The 20,672-nt window shown below is 35.2% G+C and overlaps 4 protein-coding genes across 4 annotated transcripts; all 4 read right to left on the bottom strand.

Moving 5' to 3' along the window:
* Window positions 1-6,748: 6,748 nt before the first annotated feature.
* LOC131621631 (protein MAIN-LIKE 1-like) lies at window positions 6,749-7,549 on the bottom strand. The gene is made up of 3 exons (XM_058892667.1): window positions 7,516-7,549; window positions 7,272-7,444; window positions 6,749-7,183 (listed from the first exon to the last, which is right to left on the bottom strand). Exons 1-3 carry the CDS (start codon window positions 7,547-7,549, stop codon window positions 6,749-6,751), a joined length of 642 nt encoding a protein of 213 aa, XP_058748650.1.
* Window positions 7,550-8,286: 737 nt separating this feature from the next.
* LOC131621580 (F-box/LRR-repeat protein 13-like) lies at window positions 8,287-10,672 on the bottom strand. Its single transcript, XM_058892620.1, has 4 exons — window positions 10,557-10,672; window positions 9,075-10,363; window positions 8,806-8,955; window positions 8,287-8,610 (listed from the first exon to the last, which is right to left on the bottom strand). The coding sequence occupies exons 2-4, from the start codon at window positions 10,356-10,358 to the stop codon at window positions 8,287-8,289; spliced, it is 1,758 nt and encodes a 585-aa protein (XP_058748603.1). The 5' UTR covers window positions 10,359-10,363; window positions 10,557-10,672.
* A 5,054-nt stretch (window positions 10,673-15,726) lies between these two features.
* On the bottom strand, window positions 15,727-17,373 carry LOC131621630 (protein MAIN-LIKE 1-like). Its single transcript, XM_058892666.1, has 3 exons — window positions 17,367-17,373; window positions 16,425-16,566; window positions 15,727-16,285 (listed from the first exon to the last, which is right to left on the bottom strand). The coding sequence occupies exons 1-3, from the start codon at window positions 17,371-17,373 to the stop codon at window positions 15,727-15,729; spliced, it is 708 nt and encodes a 235-aa protein (XP_058748649.1).
* Window positions 17,360-19,827, bottom strand: LOC131621579 (F-box/LRR-repeat protein 13-like). The gene is made up of 4 exons (XM_058892619.1): window positions 19,675-19,827; window positions 18,193-19,481; window positions 17,924-18,073; window positions 17,360-17,728 (listed from the first exon to the last, which is right to left on the bottom strand). The coding sequence occupies exons 2-4, from the start codon at window positions 19,474-19,476 to the stop codon at window positions 17,405-17,407; spliced, it is 1,758 nt and encodes a 585-aa protein (XP_058748602.1). The 5' UTR covers window positions 19,477-19,481; window positions 19,675-19,827; the 3' UTR covers window positions 17,360-17,404.
* Between the last annotated feature and the right edge of the window lie 845 nt (window positions 19,828-20,672).

The raw sequence follows: 20,672 nt of genomic DNA, 5'->3' as shown, positions 1-20,672 counted from the left end.
TTTGTGAATATCTCTTTGCTACCAACCTTGTCTTGTGCTTGTCTACTTCCCCCTTCTCATTATATTTTATTTTGTATATTCATTTGACACAAATTGGCTTAAGACATTTAGGCAAAGATGTTAGGTTCCAGTTATCATTTCTTTCAGTTGATTCTATTTCAATATCCATTGCTTTTATCCATTTCTTTCAATGTGCTTGTCGAAGAGCGATTCAAGCTTTGAAGAGAGCAGCAAGATAGTTGGTGATTAAATTGACATCAATATAGGTTAAGTTAATGTGGGGAGTTGTTGTAATATGCCTTAAAACCTCAAGTGATAAGAGAGACGTATTTTGGTACTAACAATTTGGGCGTGTTTGTGGATTTGTTTGTTAATCGGTCATATCTTGGGTCCGTTTTCATTTTGTTAGTTATAAATATGGGGATATTTAACTACTTGAAAGAGCTAGTTAGTGAAGGAAGATTAAGGTTGGGGTATTATATAAGTGAAGACCAAATGGTCGATTTTCTGACCAAAGTAGTGTCGATTGAAGTGTTCAAGAGATTCAAGAAGCATACAAACATGGAACACTTGGAGCATATGAATTAAGGTGGTGTATTGAGTGAGAAGTGTAATTCAAGTGTATGTAATTGGTTATTGCGGGGGTGTAATTGATTACAACTCAAATAGAATCGTTGAGTAATTGATTACACATTGGTTATAATCGGTTACAACTTATATAGAAGCGTTCAGTGCGGGAGTGTAACCGATTACAAGTGTAGATTTTTCTGTTTTTATGTTTGTTTTTATACCTAACTCAATGTAAATGTACATATACTCCTTGGTATCTCAATAATAGATTATCACCATTTTCACCGTTAATAATTACTCTTTCTCATTCTCTCTATTTCCTCTTCATATTGTAAATTCATCATTCTTGAGGTTGCTTGTTCCAACAATATTAGAACGTTGAGAGAGAGAGAGAGAGAAAGATGTATGAACTAAAATATATAGTTGGGAGTAGGGGTGGACAAAAAAACCGAATCCAACCCAAACCTATTTAACCGATAAACATAAAAAAGAAACGGATGATAAAAAAAGAACTGATATAACCACGGTTCACATTTTTTGGTTTTCAATGGTTTACAGTGGTCGGAATCGGATTTTGAATATGAATCCGTAACATAACCGAACCCGACCGAGTTTTAAGTATGTTAGACAAACTCTTTAGTTTTTATTTACAATTTTAATAATAATATGGAATGAAAAGATAGACTCAAAATATTCACTATGCCTAGCCTATGCATGATTGACGGTACACATTAATTATTATTAGTCTTATTTTCGATAGAGTAATTAATGTCATTTGCTTGGAAGAGTTGAAATGACAATTTATTATTTTATTAAATTAGTACTCTTTTAAAGAATGCATTTCCCCAAGCTTTTCACTTCAGCTTTTCAACTTTCTTCTACACATCATCACACAAATGTCAAAACATTATGTGGAGGTTGCATCTGCAATTAAGAAAACCAAAAGATGAAAATGATAATCTTTGCAATAAATCGAACAAGCCGACCGAACCAATCGACTTATCCGAAAAAACATAATCCAAAAAAACCGACGAATAGACGGACGAAATTGGATCTTCAGATGAGAACCGTGGTTTAGTTCGGATTAATGTTTTGAGACCATCACCGCCCATAACCGACCGTTTGTCCACCCCTAGTTGAGAGTTAGCGAGAGAGCTCTAGAATTTTTCCTTTCCTCATGCATATCATAATGTCCATCGTGCTTTTTCTTTTTTAATTCCAACCATGCATCTTCATGCCCTGTTCCTTATTTCTCATGCATTTCCAAGCTTTTATTTCCAGACAACTAAAGATCGGAGTTCTCCTTTCTCAATACATCATCGTCGAAAACATGATTAACGATTATCTTAAATGAAGTGTTATAAACAACATTTGGAATAAGTAGTGGTATCATCTCATAACTAGGGGTGGCAAAACGGGCCCGGCCCGTGGGGAAAGCCCGTTTTACCCGCACTTTTTCGTGGGACGGGGTAAGGTTTTAGGCCCGCTCTCTTTAATGTGCCCGCCCTGTCCCGCCCCGTTTTTTTGTGGGCTTTTGCAGGCATTTGTTTGTTCATAGAATTTTACTATTTTTAGGCCTAAAAAGCTGAATTCCCGCGGGCTTTCCCCGCCCCGCCATCACTTTTTTGCGGGGCGGGGCAAGGTTTTAGACCCGCACTCTTAAAAAAGCCCGTCCCGCCCGTCCCATTTTTTCGCGGGCTTTTGCGGGGCGGGCCTAAATGGGGCGGGCATGCCCGTTTGCCACCCCTACTCATAACAATATGGTTAATCATCTCTTACCAAAGGTTTTATTTAAGTTAATAGAAAACACTAAAGGGTTCGTTTGTAATTAGAGAACATAATAAAAACCTATATTTGTGTGTTTTAGTCTTACCCATTGATTGTCTATGAATCTTCTCAAATTAAAGAGCTTATGTTATGTGAAAGTGAGATGGTTAAACATTGACCATCCGATCAAAAACTAGTGATTAAGTTACACTAGCAATTGACAAAATTTGAGGTATTTTTGAGCTTGATTAGGAGATTACGTATAACAAATCTACTTAAGCCATCAGTATATGATAATGTTGACAATGTGCTTAGGCATTCTGGTCCTAGAGTAATACTAGGGAAGAAATTGGAAGGTTTCAAACTTAGGCGTTTTAGGAAAGAAAGTACGAGTCCAGTGGCGGAGTCAGGAATTTTAGGGAGCCTGAGCAAAAAATTTACACCTTGTTTTTACTAATTTTACATCATGGCTCTACTAGTTTTTCTATTGATTTTATCTAAAAAAACTCTCTTGATTTTGTCCAAAAATTTCACACCATATTTTTACAGATTTTACCCTTAATTTTGTCTAAAAATTACTAATTTTGCCTCTGGTATTGTCTAAAAATCAACTATTAAGTGAGGAGTATACAACAAAATGAGGGGTTGAGCGCGGACACGTGTCCGAATTCGCTGGGCTATAGCTCCGCCCATGATTTCGAGTACCTTGTCTTTTCTAACTTATACTCTAAAAAATAATAAGGAAATAAAGAGTATTACAATTGTCTTTAGTTTTTGTTAGATCTATTTATAGTGAACAATAGTAAATGTTCAATTGTAAACGTGTGTGTCCTAGAGGAAACTAAAAAACTCTAAAAATTCAAATAGTTTTTTTCCACTTTAGTTTTTATGTTGGTTAATAATAATGATTAAATATGTATATCTTGAAGCACCCATTGACAAAGAGGGGAAAGATGAAACACCAACAGTTAAAGACAAAAAAGTGAAAGATGAAACACCAGCCGGTCTATAACACTGTAGCATAATTAATTTTTTATTTTATTTTGTTATAATTCATATATAATTAATTGGGTTGGGCTTGTCTAGACCATTGGGTACTCATATATTTTAGTTTTCACACCCTTATTTTTATTAATTTTGCCCATAATTTCGTCTAGAATTAGACTATTAAATTGGGAGAAATACAAAGAAAATAGGAGTTGAGCCCGAGCGCGTGCCCGGGCTCGCCGGGCTATAGAACCGCCACTGCCCGAGTCTAATCTTGGGTCGAGACATAATCTAAAGTTTAAACAGATTTTGTTAAGCTTAAAAAATTGAAAATTTGACTTTGTATCCCTATTACCTTTCAAAGCTTTTAACCATTTTACCATTTTATTCTTTACTATTCATCCAAAAAATCAGAAAATTGCACGCTTACGCAAGACTCCCAGAACACTTTCTTCAAGTCTTCCGATATGTAAAATATAGCAAACAAAAACTCACTCCTTAAGATTTCCGATTCGCATCAACAGTGTTCCGGAAGACTTTAACAAAGTGTTCTGGAATGGTTCAAACCAAACCGGAACACTTTGTTAAAGTCTTTCGGAACACTTTTGATGCATACCAGAGCACTTTTCTTAACTCTTTCAGAATTGTTTTTGAACTTTTTTATTTTTTTGCTTTTTTTCAGGTATGAAAATTCCGCTCCAGATTTGCCAAAAAAACGAGACAGTTGTAGATATCACTGATGCATTCACAACTTCTAAAATATTTGTCACACGAGATGCGTTATTCGATGGATTAAAGAGACTGGAATCAACAATAAAGTGGTTGTTATTATCACCCATTGGGACACCGAAACACGCAAGAGAGGAAGAAGCAACAAAGTAATATTTGGTTGCGATAAAGGGGGAAATACAAGGAAAAAAGTGATACTCAAAGTGCAACTAAGAGACGTAGATATCCATTCAAAATCAGGTCGACTCCGGTAAAAGATGGATTTGGATGGAAGGTTGATGTAGAATGTGGAGTTCATAATAATGGATTACCAGATAGATTAGAAGGTCATTATTTTGTTGGTAGGTTGACCACAAAGGAGAAGCAACATGTTGCTTATTTGACCGCCTAGACACATATTGATTGTCTTGCAAGAGCGAGATCCAAAAAATATGACTCAGATCACGCAAGCATACTAGCATAAGAGTGTGATAGAAGCAGTGATAAGAGGTCCAAGAAGTGAGATACAACATTTGCTTAAGCTTATAGAGGAGACGAACTGTGTTTACTTAAGTTGGAAAAGAGATTATTCGGAAGTTGTGAGAGATATTTTTTGGGCCCATCCAGATTCTGTGAAGTTGCTGAATCTTTTTCCATCTGTCTTGATTATGGATGCCACATATAAGACAAACAAATATAGACAACCTCTGTTTGAAATAGTTGACATGACATCGACCGAGTTGACATTTGTTGTTGCACTTGCTTATATGGAGTGTGAGCAGACAAGGAGTTACTGTTGAGTCTTAGATAAGCTGAAGCAATTATTTGTGAAGAAAGATGTGGGTCCACAAGTGATTTTGACGGATGGAGATCTTGCTTTGATGAGATTTGTTCAAGTTGTATTTCCTACGACATATAACTTGCTATGTCGATTTCACATTAACCAAAATGTTGGGATGAAATGCAAGGAATATGTGGTGAAAGACATGTAAGAGACGGTATACACATTGTGGAGAGATGTTGTATAGGCTAGTAATGAGGTTGAGTATAGTAAAAGGTTGCAACATCTTGAGCAAGCATTCTTTACTTGTAGTGACTTCCTCAATTACGTGAAAAACACTTGGTTGATCCCCCTTAGTTATCTTACGGGTGTGATTTCCACATGTCTTTCATATCAGCATCGCACTTCAACTCAACAACGCTATAACTTACCCTCCCATTAACGTCCATGTTCCAGTTTTCACAATATGAGATCTTACTCACCACTCTGTTATCGATTTTAGATAATTTTTCATTCAACTAAGATGTCAATGCCTCAAGGTTCACGCATCCGTCGGGAATGAGAAACTTCACGAAATCTTTATTTATAGTGAAGTACACAACTGCGTCAACCATAAAATTATAAAGAAGCATTTTGAAAATCTGATATTTCTATCAACAACGTTGAACCCCTATTTATAGTACTGAGAATTCATTATAGGCCACGTAAAAATGTTGGTGCAATCTTATCCATTCAGAGTGTCGGTGCAATCTTATCCACGTATAACTGTCGGTGATTTCTTATCCATTTAAAAGAACGTAGATAAATTAAACATTAGATAAACATAAAAGTTGAAACTGTATCAAAATAAAACACAAATCTCCAAGTGCATCAAAATAAAACACAAAATAAATTATAAAAGACAGCAACAATCAATGCTCACGAGAATTGCGTAAAGCCTCGAATAAATCAACATACACTAGATCATCCTCGTCAGCATTAGCCTGCCAGAGAAAACGGTGAACCAATGTGCAAACACGAGCCCAATCGAGATCAGTGGTTCTTGCATCAAAGACATAAATTGGAACCTCTCTACGCGCATGAGCTGAGGGCGACACCAACTGAGGATGAGACACACAATAATACAACTGTAGATATCCATCAACAGTCTCAAATGGGAATCTGACTGGTGCGGTGTCTTTAATCACCTCCGCCACACTCTGGTCATAAGCAATCCATTTCACAGCAATATCATCATCACCCAATGTATCAGCAGGAGGTGGGGGTGAAATATACTGAGAGAACCCAAATTGACGTAAACATATTTCAGAAAAGTATGGAACATGTAAGTCCCCCCCAAACTAGAAACCCCATGTATAGAGATGCCTCGTCAAAAGGACGGCGTTGTCTATGATCATCGAACGGGCGCCATATGACGTCTGTAGGTGCCAGCGCGTCCAGGACGGGTCTCAGCTCATCCACCTTCATGGCTCCCTGCTTGGATGCCTATCTCATCGCCCTAGGAAGCCCTTGATTCTCAGATGGATACCAGTTCTCCTCTCTCTTTCCAACTGTGAGAAAGTACTCGTGAATCCAACACTGTTACAAAATAAATAATATGATATAAATTAAAATACATATATTATAGGATATAAATAAAAGTACACGAATTAACATGCAATTAATTAAAGGATAAAAATTAAATGACATAAATACATGTACAAGAGTAGGATATCCACCAAGCTACTTACAATTAAATATAGATGCATCTCCAAGATATCGATATAAAGTGACCAATGCAACAAATGTCCAACTGTAAGCATTAAGTCACTCTAGGTCTCTAAACAACAACGCATATCGTGCCTCGACAAGAGTAAAAGTCTTGTCAGCAAATATGGTGCAACCCAATAATATCATAAGATATGTCCTGGTCGCAAATGCCCAACTACTAGCAGCTCAATGCTCCCCAAATCTGTCATATAACCACTGCAGTGAATAATAAGCGCCCCTGCACTCGCGGATATGTCGGGCAACCACATCCCTGTCCACTCCCAAATACTGAATGTCAAGCTCAACAGCCATGTCCTCAGTGACATGATCGAGGTACCATAACACACTCTCAATGGGCAAGTGCAGCACACAGGAAACATCATCCAATGTAATCGTCATCTCACCAAATGACATGTGAAATGACGATGCCTCTATGTGCCACCTCTCCACAAATTGTGTAACAAGATTTGTGTCTATCTTGGTCAGGCTGGTTCTCTGGAGAGAAGTCAAACCTGACCTATCCACCCAACGCTCCATCCTTGGTGGGAGCAAATGAGGAACCCTATCCTTCAGCTTCAGTCTGTGTACTGCAACTTTAAGTTCCTTTTTCAGACTTCTTTCCTAAAAATAAATAAAAATTCACATTATAAAATATAAATAATAAATTTATTCTAAAATAATCAATGAAGAATAAATTTATTTTAATTACTTCGCCGAACCATAAATGTCGAGCAATATGCTGCTCGTATGGCCCTCCAGGATATCCATCTAGCAGTTGTGGCGACTGTGGAACTGGTGCAGACAGACCAGCATCATCTACAACGCCGCGTCGTCTCAAAGTGCGACTAACAGCCCTCCCATCTAATCCTCGTCTTCGCACCACTATAAAATTAAAAAACAAAAAAATCCAAACCGAAATTTCTATGGGAAATATTCCGGTTTATAATATGAACCAAAGCGGAACTCCTGCATAAAGTGTTCTGACATGCGATAGTGAAAACCGAAAGACTTATTTGAACTGGTCTGCTATGTTTTGTTGTGAACCTGAAGAGTTTGGAGAAGTGTTCCAGTGTGTTTTGCTGTGAACCGGAAGAGTATGGAAATGTCTTCCAAATTGTGTTACTGCGAACCGGAAGAGTTTGGTGAATCTGATTTAGTAAAATTGTAAATCGGAAGTGTTAGGAGAAGTGTTTCGGTTTGGAGATGTTTTGTTTTCTCAGAGCATTTTTTGTTAAGTGGATGAAAAAATGAAATTGTGAAAAGTTACTTAAAGGTATTATGGTCCAAAATTTTTACACGTAGGGATACAAATTAAAATTTTCTAAACAATTTTAACCTTATAAGTTGTTTCGGTGGGATCTCCTCTTAAATAGATGATTGGTAACTAATAGCCATAGTAGGGTAGTAATTCACGACCATTAATTTGTTCTCTTTAGCTTCTGCTATAAATGTTTTGAGGGCGGCTTATATACATTGTGTTTTAGAATTATTTACTTGCGTGTTTTTCAAGCTCGGATATGTTTGGTTGCGTGTTTTACAAGTTTAAAACTTCTCTTTAGTTATAATTGTTTGGTTGGATTAGAAACATTATTTACTTGCGTGTGTTTCAAGCTCGGATATGTTAAGTGCAATAAATCAATATCTAGCCGGAAAAAAAAAAGCATAGCGAATGAACTCAGACGATGAACTCAGGACATAATTCATTATAAATAAATAACATAACACTACAAAATTATGAGCTGACATTGTTCATTTACTTCATTTTTTAGATGCTCATGAATAAAATTTCGTTCAAACCAACAACAACCATCGGAATTCATAGTCCATCTTCCAGCACCTATATAGTAATTGTGACGAGAACTGAAAGTAATTTGCTTAAGCAAAGTCGCATTCCTCAATAGATGACTTGCTAACTCAATTACATTTATGGAGCAAACACAGCCATGTAACTCCACATATTTTAAACCATTGTGAAAAAACCTGACATACTCTCTTTTTTGCCTTTGAGATCCAACCATATGTGATATTTCCCTATGTCCATTTTTAATCTGAAAATTGAATAATAATCATAATATTAAAATACATAATTTACATACATTTTAAAATTCCGTCATGCATATAAAACAAATGGAGGACTTATTTATTATTTTAGTTTAAATAAGTGATTGTATATTGTTTTACAAAAGTCAAACCACTAGCTTATTTGAGAGAATTTTAAGTTAGAGACGGGTTGAATAACTCACCGTTAGAGAAAGTTTTTTGAGATGCGGAGAAGCCATTGCAATATCTAAAATCCAAAAGTAGTCCATATCAGGATTATATGCTCCCATAATAAACAATTTCAATTGTCTAAGATTTTGAAATCGAATCAAATCCTTACTTAACTCGGATATCTGTCCACACCAGAAACTTAAAGTGAATTGAAAGCAATTATTGAATCAACTAATTAAAGGATACCTAAGACCGACAAACATAAATATCAAGTGGCATGTATGGGTTTCGAGTGACTCACCTGTGAACGATGCATATTCATAGTTAAATCCTCAAGCAGATGTAATTTTGTTGCAATTGTATCAAAGTTATATACATTTTCAATTCTATAACTTGTATCCCAAAAAACCTTCAATAACTTTGGAGCCCTGACAGAGATTATGGGCGTCATGAAAGTGCAACCCATATATTCAAAGGATGTGAGGTTCAATGCATCAATATCTATCCTATAAGAACAAAGATTCGTACAAGGACAATCAATTATTCGCAAATGACGCAACTTTGCACCGACAATTTTCATATCACACTTGATCTGACACTCCTTAAAGGTGACATCTTCAAGCTGGAGACAGTTAGAAAACAAATGAGTTATGACTTCACTTTGGAGACTTTCACGGATTCCATCAAACACAATTGTTGTCACATTTTTCAGTCCAGAAAAATCGACTAGATTAAAAATGTTAACACATCTATAGCTAAACTTGGATAACATATGAGCCTTAATGTTCACTATGCGTAATGCACGGTTATACAAACAGTCCGAAGAATATTCAATGGATAAGAGTTTTGATGCAATGATATCAATATTCCTCTCTGTAATGATACGTCCGCAGTTAATTTTCAGATGAAGCAATGTTGAACTAGTAATTCTTATGTCAGATATGAAGTTACACTCATTCAGAGTGAAGTTCTCAAGATGGATGCAGTTAAAACACAGATGCCAAAGCATATTCTGCTCCACAGGAACGAGATGCAACACAAGCGTTTTCAAATTCTTCAATCCAGAAAAGTCCATAGTTGGTGTTATACGGCAGTTCTGTAGGTGTAGATATGTGAGAGAATTAGGGCCAAACATGAAAGGAAATAAAAAATTGTATTGCCTTATTTTAAAATCAGTTTCATTTGCGAAGAGGAGCTCAATACGATTAGCACCTTTAACAAGTCCTTTGTGAATTAATCTATCAATGGCATAAGTATGATCAACACCTAATGGAAAATTTACTCGGATTAGACGGATCATATCACCAGGATACTTCTGCATGAAATAATCTAATCTTGTGGCAAATTGACATTGAAGTTTTTGAAAGAGTGGAAGGGTTATTGGTAACTCTGGAACCGTATTATAATCAAACATGTTAAGGAGATCAAAAGTGAGGTCCTTCCTTAATCCCCATTCGTGATACCAATGTTTGGACAAAGCACTAGTTTTCACCAAATTCTTCAAACTTAACTTGGAAAAGATATAAGATATAACACAATCAGGCAACTCAGTTGACTCACTCTTGAGTTTTTTAACAGTATTCATTGTTGCTGTAAACAATAATGAAAAAACTTTAGAATTTGAATTAACAGCATAATCAATTAAACGAATCTATATGAGATTTTATTAATTTCAGAATGATAATACAGCATGTAGTAATTACTATTGTTAAACAGGAAGTAAAATTACATATTCCAAATAGAAGCTACAAACGAAAATTGAGATACGAGAATAAACGCCTACCTTAGCGAAGACAAATTCGGGAAGCTTAAAGTGAGAAGCTTTGTGTTCAGATAATGATTTTTATGAAGAATAAACCCAAATTGTGGAGAAGACGCTTATTGTGTGTGTAGCTTTGTGATCAAAGTAATGTCGATTGAAGTGTTCAAGAGATTCAAGAAGCATATAAACATGGAAGACTTGGAGCACATGAATTAAGGTGGTGTATTAAGTGAGAAGTGTAATTCAAGTGCATGTAATTGGTTATTGCGGGGGTGTAATTGATTACAACTCAAATAGAATCGTTGAGCAATCGATTACACATTGGTTGTAATCGGTTACAACTTATATAGAAGCGTTCAGTGCGGGAGTGTAATCGATTACAAGTGTTGATTTTTCTGTTTTTATGTTTGTTTTTTATACCTAACTCAATGTAAATGTACATATAATCCTTGGTATCTCAATAATAATAGATTATCACCATTTTCACCGTCAATAATTACTCTTTTTCATTCTCTCTCTATTTCCTCTTCATATTGTAAATTCATCATTCTTGAGGTTGCTTGTTCCAAAAATATTAGAACGTAGAGAGAGAGAAAGATGTATGAACTAAATATATAGTTGGGAGTTAGTGAGAGAGCTCTAGAATTTTTCCTTTCCTCATGCATATCATAATGTCCATCGTGCTTTTTCTTTTTTAATTCCAACCATGCATCTTCATGCCCTGTTCCTTATTTCTCATGCATTTCCAAGCTTTTTTTCCAGACAACTAAAGATCGGAGTTCTCCTTTCTCAATACATCATCGTCGAAAACATGATTAACGATTATCTTAAATGAAGTGTTATAAACAACATTTGGAATAAGTAGTGGTATCATCTCATGGGTGTTCGCGGTGCGGTTTGGGCGGTTTTGACGAAAAAAATCATCCGAATTGCAAGAGCAAAAATAGTGCGGTTTGATTTAGTTCGGTTGACTTTTAAAAAAAACCCGAACCAAACTAAACCAAACTAATGCGGTTTGGTTCGGTTTGATTTATTCGGTTTTTTACAAATATTTTATTGAGTCATACATACACATATAGATGACAACATAATTTTGTATTTAGACATTCATACACTATCAAATAACAACAAAACTTGTCATATTTTGACAACAATTTTCCATTTAATATGTAAAAATTAAATTAAACAAAAGTGAAATATTAAACATAAAATAATAGCATAAAATAATATAAAAATTATTATAATGAAACAAAAAAATATAAGAGACAAGAGATTAGTGAAGGTGAAGAAGAAAAAAAAGTATTGAGAGATTAGAGAAGAAGATCTGCGATAAAAACGAAGCTGAAATACGAAACATTTACATAAAAATAAGGTGAAAAAAAAAGAATATAAGAGAGTAGAGATTATAGAAGAAGGAAGATGTATGTGACAAAATTGTAAGTGTAAGGATGAGAAAATTGTTGGTAATCATAAGACTAAGGTATAATAGGTTTAAGTTTGGGTTGGATGTGAGTTAAGTAAAATTTAGGCGGCAACATAATACGGTTTGATTCGGTTTGGTTTGGTTTACAAAATATAAACCGCAAATTGAACCAAACCGTACAATTTTGTTAAAAGATGACCCAAACTAATCTGAACCAAATGCGGTTTTTTGCGGTTTCGATTTGATTTGGTTTGGTTTGCGATTTTCTATTGGGTTGGTTTGGTTTTGAACACCCTCTTAATAAAAATATGGTTAATCATCTCTTAACAAAGGCTTTATTTATGTTAATAGAAAACACCAAAGGGTTCGTTTGTAATTAGAGAACATAATAACAACCTATATTTGTGTGTTTTAGTCTTACTCATTGATTGTCTATGAATCTTCTCAAATTAAAGAGCTTATTTTATGTGAAAGTGAGATGGTTAAACATTGACCATCCGATCAAAAACTAGTGATTAAGTTACACTAGCAATTGACAAAATTTGTGGTATTTTTGAGCTTGATTAGGACATTACGTATCACAAATCTACATAAGCCATTAGTATATGATAATGTTGACAATGTGCTTAGGCATTCTGGTCCTAGAGTAATACTAGGGAAGAAATTGGAAGGTTCCAAACTTAGGCGTTTTAGGAAAGAAAGCCCGAGTCTAATATTGGGTTGAGACATAATCTAAAGTTTAAACAGAGATTGTTAAGCTTAAATAATTGAAATTTTGACTTTGTATCCTACTTTGTCTTTCTACCCTTACAATTTTTAAATAATGACAGTTTTACCTTTCAAAACTTTTAACCATTTTATCATTTTACTCTTTACTATTCATCAAAAAAAATTAGAAAATTGCACGCCTACGCAGGACTCCCGGAACACTTTCTGCAAGTCTTCTGGTATGTAAAATATAACAAACCGAAACTCATTCCTTAAGACTTCCGATTTGCATCAAAAGTGTTCCGGAAGACTTTAACAAAGTGCTCTGGAATGGTTCAAACCAAACCGGAACACTTTGTTAAAGTCTTCCGAAACACTTTTGATGCATACCAGAACACTTTTCTTAACTCTTGCGGAATGGTTTTTGAACTTTTTGATTTTTTCGCTTTTTTTCAGGTATGGAAATTCCGCTCCAGATTTGCCAAAAAAACGAGACAGTTATAGATACCACTGATGCATTCACAACTTCTCAAAGATTCGTCACACGAGATGCGTTATCCGATGGATTAAAGAGACTAGAATCAACAATAAAGTGGTTGTTATTATCACCCATTCGGACACCGAAACAGGCAAGAGAGGAAGAAGCAACAAAGTGATATTTGGTTGCGATAAAGGGGGAAATACAAGGAAAAAAGTGATACTCAAAGTACGACTAAGAGACGTAGATATCTATACAAAATCAGGTCGACTCCGGTAAAAGATGGGTTAGGATGGAAGGTTGATGTAAAATGTGGAGTTCATAATCATGGATTACCAGATAGATTAGAAGATCATTCTTTTGTTGGTAGGTTGGCCACAAAGAGGAGAAGTAGCATGTTGCTGATTTGACCGCCTAGACACATATTGATTTTCTTGCAAGAGCGAGATCCCAAAAATATCACTCAGATCATGCAAGCATACAAGCATAAGAGTATGATAGAAGCAGAGATAAGAGGTCCAAGAAGTGAGATACAACATTTGCTTAAGCTTATAGAGTAGACAAACTATGTTTACTGAAGTTGGAAAAGAGATTATTCGGAAGTTGTGAGAGATATTTTTTGGGTCCATCCAGATTCGGTGAAGTTACTGAATCTTTTTCCATCTGTCTTGATTATGGACGCAACATATAAGACAAAAAAATATAGACAACCTCTGTTTGAAATAGTTGACATGACATCGACCAAGTTGACATTTGTTGTTACATTTGCTTATATGGAGTGTGAGCAGACAAGGAGTTATTGTTGAGTCTTGGATAAGCTGAAGCAATTGTTTATGAAGAAAGATGTGGGTCCACAAGTGATTTTGACGGATAGAGATCTTACTTTGATGAAATCAGTTTAAGTTGTGTTTCCTACGACACATAACTTGCTATGTCGATTTCACATTAACAAAAATGTTGGGATGAAATGCAAGGAATATGTGGTGACAGACATGTAAGAGACGATATACACATTGTGGAGAGATGTTGTATGGGCTAGTAATGAGGTTGAGTATAGTCAACGGTTGCAACATATTGAGCAAGCATTCTTTGTTTGTAGTGACTTCCTCGATTACGTGAAAAACACTTGGTTGATCCCCCTTAGTTATCTTACGGGTGTGTGATTTCCACATGTCTTTCATATCAGCATCGCACTTCAACTCAACAACGCTATAACTTACCCTCCCATTAACGTCCATGCTCCAATTTTCATGATACGAGATCTTACTCACCACTATGTTATCGGTTTTAGGTAATTTTTCATTCAACTAAGATGTCAATGCCTCAAGGTTCCCGCATCCGTCAGGAATGAAAAACTTCACGAGATCTTTATTTCTAGTGAAGTACACAACTGTGTCAACCATAAAATTATAAAGAAGCATTTTGAAAATCAGATATTTCTCTCAACAACATAGAGCCCCTATTTATAGTATTGAGGATTCATTATAAGCCACGTAAAAATGTCGGTGCAATCTTATCCATTCAAAGTGTCAGTGCAATCTTATCCACGTATAACTGTCAGTGATTTCTTATCCATTTAAAAGCAAGTAGATAAATTAAACATTAAATAAACATATAAGTTGTAACTGTGTCAAAATAAAACAAAATCTCCAAGTGCATCAAAACAAAACACAAAATAAATCATAAAATACAGCGACAATCAATGCTCATGAGAATTGCGTAAAGCCTTGAATAAATCAACATACACTAAATCATCCTCGTCAGCATCATCTTGTCAGAGAAAATGGTGAACCAATGTGCAAACATGAGCCCAATCCAGATCAGTGGTTCTTGCATCAAAGACAGGAATTGGAACCTCTCTACGCGCATGAGTTGTAGTGACACCAACTGAGGATGAGACACACGATAATACCACTATAGATATCCATCAACAGTCTCAAATGGGAATCTGACTGGTGCAGTGTCTTTAATCACCCCACCACACTCTGGTCGCAAGTAATCCATTTCACAGCAATATCATCATCACCCAATGTATCAACAGGAGGTGGGGGTGAAATATACTGATAGAACCCAAACTGACGTAAACGTCTTTCAAAAAAGTATGGAACATGTAAGTCACCCCAAACTAGAAACCCCATGTACATAGATGCCTCGTCAAAAGGACGGTGCTGTCTATGATCCTCAAACAGGCGCCATACAACGTCTGTAGGTGCTAACGCGTCCAGGACGGGTCTCAGCTCATCCACCTTCAGGGCTTCTTGCTTGGACGCCCATCTCATCGCCCTGGGAAGCCCTGATTCTCAGATGGATACCGGTTCTCTCCTCTCTTTCCAATTGTGGGAAAGTACTCGTGAATCCAACACTCTTACAAAATAAATGATATGATATAAATTAAAATACATATATTAAAGGATATAAATAAAAGTATATGAATTAACATGGAAAGTATAAAAATTAAATGACATAAATACATGTACAAGAGTAGGATATCCACCAAGCTACTTACAACTAAATATAAATGCATCTTCAAGATGTCGGTATAAAGTGACCAATGCAACAGATGCCCAACTGTAAGCATTAAGTCACTCTAGGTCTCTAAACAACAACACATATCGTGTCTCGACAAGAGTAAAAGTCTTGTCAGCAAATATGGTGCAGCCCAATAATATCATAAGACATGTCCTGGTCGCAAATGGCCAACTACTAGCAGCTCGATGCTCCACAAATTTATCATATAACCATTGTAGTGAATAATAAGCGCCCCTGCACTCGTGGATATGTCGGGTAACCACACCCCTGTCTATTCCCAAATACTGAATGTCAAGCTCAAGAGCCATATCCTCAGTGACATGATCGGGGTACCATAACACACCCTCAATGGGCAAGTGCAGCAGACAGGAAATATCATCTAATGTAATCGTCATCTCACCAAATGACATGTGAAATGACGATGTCTCTATGTGCCACCTCTCCACAAATTGTGTAACAAGATTTGTGTCTATCTTGGTCAGGCTGGTTCTCTGGAGAGAAGTCAGACCTGACCTATCCACCCAACGCTCCATCTCTGGTGGGAGCAAATGAGGAACTCTATCCTTCAGCCTCAGCCTGTGTCCTGCAACTTTAAGTTCCTTTTTCGGACATCTTTCCTAAAAATAAATAAAAATTCACATTATAAAATGTAAAATAATAAATTTATTCTAAAATAATCAATGTAGAATAAATTTATTTTAATTACCTCGCCGAACCATAAATGTCGAGCAATATGTTGCTCGTATCTCACAACAGGTCAGAAGGCCCTCCAGGATATCCAGCTGGCAGATGTGGCGACTGTGGAACTGGTGCAGACGGACCAGCATCATCTACAACGTCGCGTCGTTCTAGAGTGCGGCTAACAACCCTCCCATCTAATCCTCGTCTTCGCACTATGAAATTAAAAAAACAAAAAAATCCAAACTGAAATTCCTATGGGAAATATTCCGGTTTATAATATGAACCAAACCGGAACTCCTACATAAAGTGTTCTGGCATGCGATAGTGAAAAACGGAAGACTTACTTGAACTGATCTGATATGTTTTGTTGTGAACCTGAAGAGTTTGGAGAAGTGTTCCAGTGTGTTTTGCTATGAACCGGAAGAGTTTGGAGATGTCTTCCAAATTGTGTTACTACAAATCGGAAGAGTTTGGTGAAGTGTTCTGATTTGGTAAAATTGTAAACCAGAAGTGTTAGGAGAAGTGTTTCAGTTTGAAGATGCTTTGTTTTCTCAAAGATTTTTTGTTAAGTGGATGGAAAAATGAAATTGTGAAAAATTATTTATTTATACGAAGGTATTATGGTCCAAAACTTTTACAAGTAGGGATACAAATTAAAATTTTCTAAACAATGTTAACCTTATTAGTTGTTTTGATGGTGCTACGATAGACTCCAAATCAAAATCTAAAAAAATATAGTTAAGTTGGTTTTCACGACCATTAATTTGTTCTCTTTAGCTTCTGCTATAAATGTTTTGAGGTCGGTTTATATATAAATTGTGTTTTATAGTGGTAATTGCGAAAAGTTTTAAACTTGTAAATTGTGTGTATAGAATTTTGTTATATTTGTTTGGTTGGATTAGAAACATTATTTACTTGCGTGTTTTTCAAGATCGGATATGTTAAGTGCTATAAATCAATATCTAGCCGGAAAAAAAATAAAGCTTAGCGAATGAACTCAGACGATGAATACAGGACATAATTCATTATAAATAAATAAATAACACATCACTACAAAATTATGAGCTGACATTGTTCATTTACTTCCTCTTTTAGATGCTCATGAATAAAATTCTGTTCAAACCAACAACAACCATCAGAATCCATAGTCCATCTTCCAGCACCTATATAGTAATTGTGCCGAGAACTGAAACTAATTTGCTTAAGCAAAGGCGCACTCCTCAATAGATGACTTGTTAACTCAATTACATTTATGGAGCAAACACATCCATGTAACTCCACATATTTTAAACCATTGTGAAAAAACCTGACATACTCTCTTTTTTGCCTTTGAGATCCAACCATATGTGATATTTCCCTATGTCCATTTTTAATCTGAAAATTGAATAATAATCATAATATTAAAATACATAATTTACATACATTTTAAAATTCCATCATGCATATAAAACAAATGGAGGACTTATTTATTATTTTAGTTTAAATAAGTGATTGTATATTGTTATACAAAAGTCAAACCACTAGCTTATTTGAGAGAATTTTAAGTTAGAGACGGGTTGAATAACTCACCGTTAGAGAAAGTTTTTTGAGATGCGGAGAAGCCATTGCAATATCTAAAATCCAAAAGTAGTCCATATCAGGATTATATGCTCCCACAATAAACAATTTCAATTGTCTAAGATTTTGAAATCGAACCAAATCCTTACTTAACTCGGATATCTGTCAACACCAAAAACTTAAAGTGAATTGAAAGCAATTATTGAATCAACTAATTAAAGGATACCTAAGACCGACAAACATAAATATCAAGTGGCATGTATGGGTTTCGAGTGACTCACCTGTGAACGATGCATATTCATAGTTAAATCCTCAAGCAGATGTAATTTTGTTGCAATTGTATCAAAGTTATATACATTTTCAATTCTATAACTTGTATCCCAAAAAACCTTCAATAACTTTGGAGCCCTGACAGAGATTATGGGCGTCATGAAAGTGCAACCCATATATTCAAAGGATGTGAGGTTCAATGCATCAATATCTATCCTATAAGAACAAAGATTCGTACAAGGACAATCAATTATTCGCAAATGACGCAACTTTGCACCGACAATTTTCATATCACACTTGATCTGACACTCCTTAAAGGTGACATCTTCAAGCTGGAGACAGTTAGAAAACAAATGAGTTATGACTTCACTTTGGAGACTTTCACGGATTCCATCAAACACAATTGTTGTCACATTTTTCAGTCCAGAAAAATCGACTAGATTAAAAATGTTAACACATCTATAGCTAAACTTGGATAACATATGAGCCTTAATGTTCACTATGCGTAATGCACGGTTATACAAACAGTCCGAAGAATATTCAATGGATAAGAGTTTTGATGCAATGATATCAATATTCCTCTCTGTAATGATACGTCCGCAGTTAATTTTCAGATGAAGCAATGTTGAACTAGTAATTCTTATGTCAGATATGAAGTTACACTCATTCAGAGTGAAGTTCTCAAGATGGATGCAGTTAAAACACAGATGCCAAAGCATATTCTGCTCCACAGGAACGAGATGCAACACAAGCGTTTTCAAATTCTTCAATCCAGAAAAGTCCATAGTTGGTGTTATACGGCAGTTCTGTAGGTGTAGATATGTGAGAGAATTAGGGCCAAACATGAAAGGAAATAAAAAATTGTATTGCCTTATTTTAAAATCAGTTTCATTTGCGAAGAGGAGCTCAATACGATTAGCACCTTTAACAAGTCCTTTGTGAATTAATCTATCAATGGCATAAGTATGATCAACACCTAATGGAAAATTTACTCGGATTAGACGGATCATATCACCAGGATACTTCTGCATGAAATAATCTAATCTTGTGGCAAATTGACATTGAAGTTTTTGAAAGAGTGGAAGGGTTATTGGTAACTCTGGAACCGTATTATAATCAAACATGTTAAGGAGATCAAAAGTGAGGTCCTTCCTTAATCCCCATTCGTGATACCAATGTTTGGACAAAGCACTAGTTTTCACCAAATTCTTCAAACTTAACTTGGAAAAGATATAAGATATAACACAATCAGGCAACTCAGTTGACTCACTCTTGAGTTTTTTAACAGTATTCATTGTTGCTGTAAACAATAATGAAAAAACTTTAGAATTTGAATTAACAGCATAATCAATTAAACGAATCTATATGAGATTTTATTAATTTCAGAATGATAATACAGCATGTAGTAATTACTATTGTTAAACAGGAAGTAAAATTACATATTCCAAATAGAAGCTACAAACGAAAATTGAGATACGAGAATAAACGCCTACCTTAGCGAAGACAAATTCGGGAAGCTTAAAGTGAGAAGCTTTGTGTTCAGATAATGATTTTTATGAAGAATAAACCCAAATTGTGGAGAAGACGCTTATTGTGTGTGTAGCTTTGTGATGGAAACCTGGAGAAGTAGGATTTCTATATGTTTGCTGGGCTGGGCCTCTTTTGGGCTTTCAGTGCCGGTTTATTTGAGAATTTAAACTATTTTTTAAAATCTATTCTAAATTTTTACATTTATCAAAAGTTCCAGAGCGATATCAGATATCATAAATTTTACGGTTAATGCCAAAAATTCAATGATATTTTTTGTTTTTTTGGATTTCATGAGTTTTTATCAGAAATTTCTAAATTCCGATTAAATCGTTTGTCTTTGTACTGTGAATTTGAAAATGCTGGTATAAATAGGGGTGTATAAGGGTTGTGTAAACCTAATAAATCCAATAAAAGCCACCCAAACCGACCCAAAAAGTGGTTTGAATTGTGTTATTGGATGAATACAATTTTCAAAAATGAAAACCCTTTCAAATTAATTGGGTTATGGGTAAACCTACACCCAGCCCACAAAATTCATGGGTTATTGAGGACTATATTTTTGTTCTTTTTTTGCAATTTGACAAGTGATGACTTTGATGTTTTTAATTTTGATTGCTTCAATTTCAACCTTTTAAACATATTTTATTTAGTAAGTAATGATTTTAACTTATTTAGGATGCCACACTTTGATTCTTTTTTTTTAATGTTAATTCTAGTAAGTTGCAAGTACTTTATACAATTTTAGGTTTTACTGTAATATAACTTTTGTTTTTACAAATATGTTTATGATAAATTTTACTGTATGTTTAGACATTTGATATTTAAAAAAATAGCAGTAATATGTTAAACTATTTATTAAGAAAAAATGTGACACATCATTAATAATTATATAATGAATGAAAAAATTGGGTAACCCACTGCCCAAGCCAATCCAACCCACAAATTTGTGGTTTTACCCAAA

The sequence above is a fragment of the Vicia villosa genome, unplaced genomic scaffold, assembly GCF_029867415.1.
Source record: "Vicia villosa cultivar HV-30 ecotype Madison, WI unplaced genomic scaffold, Vvil1.0 ctg.000010F_1_1, whole genome shotgun sequence".
NCBI classification, from domain to species: domain Eukaryota; kingdom Viridiplantae; phylum Streptophyta; class Magnoliopsida; order Fabales; family Fabaceae; genus Vicia; species Vicia villosa.
The sequence above is the reverse complement of the archived record's forward strand: the minus strand, read 5'-3'. Positions and strand labels throughout refer to the sequence as shown.

What these genes read in the sequence shown, in the direction of transcription:
- LOC131621631 (XM_058892667.1), bottom strand. Translation starts at nt 7,549, where the DNA reads ATGTCAGAACACTTTATGCAGGAGTTCCGCTTTG. An exon ending in TATGCAGGAGTTCCGCTTTG is followed by an intron (nt 7,445 to 7,515) that starts GTTCATATTATA and finishes TTAATTTTATAG; the next exon opens with TGGTGCGAAGACGAGGATTA. An exon ending in GACATTTATGGTTCGGCGAA is followed by an intron (nt 7,184 to 7,271) that starts GTAATTAAAATA and finishes ATTTATTTTTAG; the next exon opens with GAAAGAAGTCTGAAAAAGGA.
- LOC131621580 (XM_058892620.1), bottom strand. Translation starts at nt 10,358, where the DNA reads ATGAATACTGTTAAAAAACTCAAGAGTGAGTCAACTGAGTTGCCTGAT. An exon ending in TGAATATGCATCGTTCACAG is followed by an intron (nt 8,956 to 9,074) that starts GTGAGTCACTCG and finishes TGGTGTGGACAG; the next exon opens with ATATCCGAGTTAAGTAAGGA. An exon ending in TCAAAAAACTTTCTCTAACG is followed by an intron (nt 8,611 to 8,805) that starts GTGAGTTATTCA and finishes TTCAATTTTCAG; the next exon opens with ATTAAAAATGGACATAGGGA.
- LOC131621630 (XM_058892666.1), bottom strand. An exon ending in GGAGGGCCTTCTGACCTGTT is followed by an intron (nt 16,286 to 16,424) that starts GTGAGATACGAG and finishes TTTTTAGGAAAG; the next exon opens with ATGTCCGAAAAAGGAACTTA.
- LOC131621579 (XM_058892619.1), bottom strand. Translation starts at nt 19,476, where the DNA reads ATGAATACTGTTAAAAAACTCAAGAGTGAGTCAACTGAGTTGCCTGAT. An exon ending in TGAATATGCATCGTTCACAG is followed by an intron (nt 18,074 to 18,192) that starts GTGAGTCACTCG and finishes TGGTGTTGACAG; the next exon opens with ATATCCGAGTTAAGTAAGGA. An exon ending in TCAAAAAACTTTCTCTAACG is followed by an intron (nt 17,729 to 17,923) that starts GTGAGTTATTCA and finishes TTCAATTTTCAG; the next exon opens with ATTAAAAATGGACATAGGGA.